At 35.8% G+C, this 5,463-nt stretch overlaps 1 protein-coding gene across 1 annotated transcript in view; it reads left to right on the top strand.

Annotated features, from left to right (window-relative positions):
* The window catches only part of Aebp2 (AE binding protein 2), a 66,698-nt gene extending 63,041 nt beyond the window's left edge, over positions 1-3,657 (top strand). Inside the window, exons 8-9 of the mRNA XM_010615826.3 lie at positions 1,695-1,721; positions 2,259-3,657. Of these exons, the coding sequence (XP_010614128.1) occupies positions 1,695-1,721; positions 2,259-2,304 (73 nt within the window). The 3' untranslated portion in view covers positions 2,305-3,657. The remainder of the gene's footprint in view (positions 1-1,694; positions 1,722-2,258) is intronic.
* The last annotated feature ends 1,806 nt before the right edge of the window (positions 3,658-5,463 follow it).

The following is a 5,463-nucleotide window of genomic DNA, read 5'->3' on the forward strand; positions in this document are numbered from 1 at the left end:
CCCCCCCCCCCCCCCGTTCAGGAGTGATCCTCCTGAGTGCCAGGATGGCCATGGCTAATTTAGGGATATTTTAACTTTTCATAAAGTTAATTTTATATTAATTTTGTGGTAATCAAGCACCTTGAAGATTTTGTTCATTCCATGACTCAGTTGTTTTGAATGTTACTCAGTGTAACATGATTCCTGTAGTTTTGAGATATTCTTTCTGAGAATGAATGTGTATGTATGTACTTACATATGTGGTAGAGGTAGTGGTAGTGGGATTGAACCCAGGGCATCTGTCCTGAGCCACATCCCCAGCCCCTTCTTAATTTTTATTGTGAGATAGAATCTTGTAAGTTGTCCAGGCTGGGCATGAACTTGGAGACCTCCTGTCTCAGCCTCCCAGAGTGCTGAGAGTGCAAGTGTACACCACCTCAGCCAGCTTCAGGATGCAGTTCTGATGTAATGGGCTTTGCTGTGTGGCAATAGCGGGACTTGAATTTCACCAATTTCTTTAGCCATCCTTTGGTCAAGTGCTAAATGCAATGAAATGTGTTCTTTGTAGGATGAGATAGATTATCAAGGAAAGGATTGAGGGAAATTATGGGAAAGTCACAATTCACCCCTCTTTATCCAGAAAAAAATCAGGACTTGTTTCCTCTCGAGGGGAGGTTAAATCAGAGCACTGGAAGGTTGGGTTCACCTCTGGCACCACGGGCTGCTCTGGGAGCTTAGAAGGGCAGCTGCGGCTTCGTTGGGTGCCCACTTCTCCCGCCCTGTTTCCGTCTCACCACAGCAGCTTGTTTCTGTTGCCCTTGTCCTGTGTAAAAAGCCATTTAGATATTTCAGCGAAAGTGATGTGACAAAATACCACTTACGCTTAGAACCGATGCTCAGAAGTACGTAAGAATGATACTGGATGTTCTTAAGTTATTTAATTCTACAGTTTACTGATCTCATTGTTGGGAAATGAAGGCACTCTGAAGACATTAGGTGCGTCTCTGGATGTAATTCTTAACTGCCCCTGCCCCCATGTTTAGTTTGGAAGCCAGAGCTGAGTCTCCTCCAGAGTGAGCAGTACCGAGTCATGGGAGCCCCTTCTTTGCTGAGGTGTGGCATTGTTGCCTGAATTTCTGGATCTGGACCAGGAAACCTGTGAAATTAAGTAAATGGGAAAAAGTTATTTTAACTTGTTTTTTAGGAGAAATAAATTCACATTTATATTCTTGTGAATGAAATTGGCAGATTTTCCAAAAATATATAACTTCAAAGTGAATCTATAGTGAACATATTTGGGATCTGAACATCAGTTTTAAAATAGTAGTTGGTTAAAATGTGTGTTGTGAAATTCTTAGGAACACATTAGCAAGCTACATAAGAAAAGGTTACAAAGCCCTTGTTAGATATATTCCTTATATGCAGATATTGTGGAAGTAACTTGCTGCCCGTTTCCTTTTGCCCTTTTAAAATGGTTTTTGAGACAGGTATTGCTGTGTTGGCTCAGGGTGGCTTTCGAACCCCTGGGCTCCAGTGATCATCCTGCTACAGCCTCCCAGATAGCTGGGACTTAGGCAGGGGGCACCATGTGGAAATGACTTGTAGTGACAATCCGTGGCTATCATGTATATCTTAGTACTTTCAATGTCTTTCTTTTGAAGTGCTTGTGTTTGATTCAGTTAAATAAAAGAAAATTCCTTTTTCTCTCTTTCTAGAACAATGCCGCAGAAGAGGTTGAAGAGGTAAAAAATAAATAAATACATAAAAAGCAAACAAGCGGGGACACCTGCAGTCTTAGTCACTGACAATGGGTTTAGGAAAAGTTGCACATTAGAGTCAACCCCTTCCTCTTTTTTTTTTTTTTCTAATCCAGTATTTAGAATAATATTTATGCTTAGTGTAAACATTCTGTGAATGGAGTAGGCTCTCCATGGAGTATATTAATATATTACTGTATATCCACATGTCATGGAATGGTACTGTGGGAGACTGAGCAGACACTCTTCCGGCAACATAGGAACAGCTTCTCAAAGGCTTTGCATGCTTGCTGCTTTAAGCTGCTTTTGCTTCCCTGTAGTGATTACAGTAGTTTCATTGGCAAAAACGACAGTCACAATATGTGCCCTTAGAAAGACCAGAAGCACTGTAAAGATATTTGTCTTGACAGTGTCTGATTCAAAGTCATAGTAGGCACTATTTAGTGAAAATTCTCAACAGATAATTAACTTTCCAGCCATGATAAATAGATGTGATTGGTTGCCATTTGTGTTCTTTTGCAGAACTCTGATAAGAAAAGTGTTCAATTTGTATTTAAGCAAACAGTGAACGGCATTTGCAATCAACTAAAAATTCATCTATCAAATTAGGGCTGAAAGTCTGTTAAAGAGTGTTGCAGTGTCTGGTGGCTCCCTTTTCAGGACTAGGGCTTTCTCATGGGGTACAGTATGTTAATCATCTGTAGAACTCATTTGCTAACGGTTTTTGAAAAACCTCTTTCAAATTTGAATAATCTTTGTATTTTCATTTAGCCTATATGACTCTAATTTTTTTCCAAGGAAAGCATTTGGTTTTTGAATTGTTTTTTCTTAATGTAAGAAGAATTGTATTTTTTTTAAAATATCTTCAAACTGAATCCTTTATGCACCAAAGTTGGTTTTGAAAAGGAAAATAAAATCACTTTCTTGCTTGGTGAGCAAGAAGCCATATGGAATTTTTTTTAACTTTCAGAAATGGAAATTTGTGTAACTTGTTAGTATTGTATCAAACAAATGTTCCATAGAGATAATAGAACATTGCCTGTAAATACTTCAGCAGATTTGTAATATATTTTTATATTATGAAATGTACTGTAGATGTTTTTCTAGAGGCATGAAAGTTAAAATGTATATATTATGGTAGAAATAATATTGAAGGATATTGTAATTCACTAGTGCTGCCAGAGGAACTGTTAATAAAGCACCTTCTTTAACAATAAATGTCTTTTGCAGACCTAAGGGACTGTGTACTACTGTTAATATCTATAAGGACAAAACATATTGAACACCCTTCCAGAAAGTCCTCGAGGGAGGACCTACACCCATAATAGAATTATGGCACTCATTTCTGACAGTGACCGTGAAGTCAGTTTTTTCCTTACTGTTGGAAGGACATATTGTAAAGTATGTGGTTTATTTGCAGTCAAACTGCACAAAATACTCCTGATTGAGGAGTTTTCACTTTACTACAGTGATATAAAACCAGCAGTTTTTACGCTAAATTTTTTAAATAGACAAAAATATAGAATTAAACTTTGGTTCCAAAATGGGAAAGATTCCATGAGACTTTATTCGTAAACAATGGGGTAAAGAGCTATATACACGAAATGAGTCATAAAATTTAGTGAAGTGCAAATAAAAGCATTGCTACTATAAGGCATTCTGGAATGGTTGTTTAATAAGGGTATTATCCATATGATCTGTAGCAAATGTGATTTTATTTTTTAAAAGAAAAAAGCAGCGTGCTTTATATTTTTGTTTTCTTTTGCTTAAGCACTTCTTCAATTGCTTTATTCTGTATCTGCGAAGTAATCTGCAATCTCCTTTGTTCTTTTTAAATTTTGATTTGTTATAAAATTGCCAAATAGAAGTGTTTCAGATATATAGTTTGTACCTGTATTTTTATTTTATTGCTTCATGTTCTTGTAAGTCATTCTTAATTGACCGATGATTGTAGACTTTGCTTGAGTATTTTTTCTAATAAAACAAAGCAAATCACATTTAGCTTCAAATTGTAATAGTTCAATTAAATTTTAAAATGATACCTGAATATACACATCCAACTTTTTTTTTTACGGGCACAGCGAATAAATTAGTGTTTTCATTGTGTAGAAACATTAAGATGTCAAAGCCAAATTTCATGGTTATTGATTAGCCTCTGAGTACTCAGTCACTCATGATCCTTTTGCTGCTTATCTGACTGGTTTGATACTATTAGCATACCAAAAAGAATATGGAATTAAAATGAGCTAGTTTTCTAACGTGTGTTTGTGTGTGTGTGTGTGTGTGTGTGTGTGTGTATGCTACACTTGATGTTAGCTAAAAAGCCGAGAAGCGATTTATACACACACACAAACACATACTCAGTTTTACTGGAAGATGAGTGTTTTAATCTGCAATGTTCATTTATTGATACCTACTCGCCTGTGGTGTCTTGCTCCCCACCTATATTGTTCTTTCTAGCCCCAGATGTGGCATTTGTAATCCGAAGTCTGAACTACTCGCTCAGGGTCCATGTGTAGCCTAGCATCGGGCACCCCGAGCCCACACACATAGGTACCCATCCTGAGGTGTCTGTGACTCCTCTCCCTGCACCTGGGGAAGTGAGCGATGAGACCCTGGGGCCTGAAGCCTGAGATACTCACTGTCCGCTCTGCTGGGAAAGGTTGGCTGATACCTTGTCAGGTGATGAAACTTTGGAAGAATACACTTAAACTATACATCTTAGATTTCAATGTCATAATGTTGATTTTGGTGAAAGCTGTTTTAATATATTTTACAGTAAATGTTGCCATATTAGGTACCTGCAACGAATGATGTTTTGGGGGAATTTTTATCATTGGCTTTGTTAATAGTTAATAATCTATCATTTTATCATTTGTACTTTTGTATTTTGTTTTACAAAATAGAAGTAAATGAGATTTTGTATATCAGATTATGTTTAAACCACAAGGCACATCTGCTTTATTTAAAAGAATCTTGAAGTAGAAAATATTGTAAAATTTAAAGGTGTTTATTTTTCTAATAAACTTTTCAGTACATGAATTTTCCCTACAGTGGCCACACATTACTTCTGAATTTCAAATGAAAAGAAACTAAGATGGAAACTAATAATTATATATAATTTCAAATTTGTTTTATTCATTGGAAGTATTGATAATCATGTCAGTACACCTTTGGCTATAAGATTTTTTTCTCTCATATATTAATAAAATGTTTTAAATATGCATTTACTCTTAGAAATATAGAATTTACTGCCATCATTTAAAGCATGTTCTGTTCTTTACTCCTTGATTTTTAAAAAATACATTGTGAACAGAAATGTTAGATTTTTTAAAATAAAATATAAAAACAGGTAATTAGGGTTGATGTGTTTTAAGTACTGCATAGGAAGGAGTCCTTTCTGTTAAGTCACAGCTTTATAAACTTGTACCTCTATGTAAGCCTCCAAAAAAGCAAACAGGCTTTTTTTTTTTAACTGGGGCTGGAACTCAGGACCTTGTGTTTGCAAGGCAGGCACAGTGTCATTGCACTAAATCCCTGGCCAGATTTTTAGTTTATGTAGTCTTCATGCAAAACCTGATACATTTATCAGGGCTGAGGTCATGGACCTGCAAGGCAATACTTATAAAAAAGGAGTTTTATAAAAAAGAGTTAAGTCATATATCATTTTTAGACTTTTTTTTTTTTTTTTTTTTTTTTTTTTTTTTTTTTTTTTTTGTATTTAATT

The sequence above is a fragment of the Fukomys damarensis genome, unplaced genomic scaffold, assembly GCF_012274545.1.
Source record: "Fukomys damarensis isolate Sample0158 unplaced genomic scaffold, DMR_v1.0_HiC HiC_scaffold_19, whole genome shotgun sequence".
Classification (NCBI taxonomy): domain Eukaryota; kingdom Metazoa; phylum Chordata; class Mammalia; order Rodentia; family Bathyergidae; genus Fukomys; species Fukomys damarensis.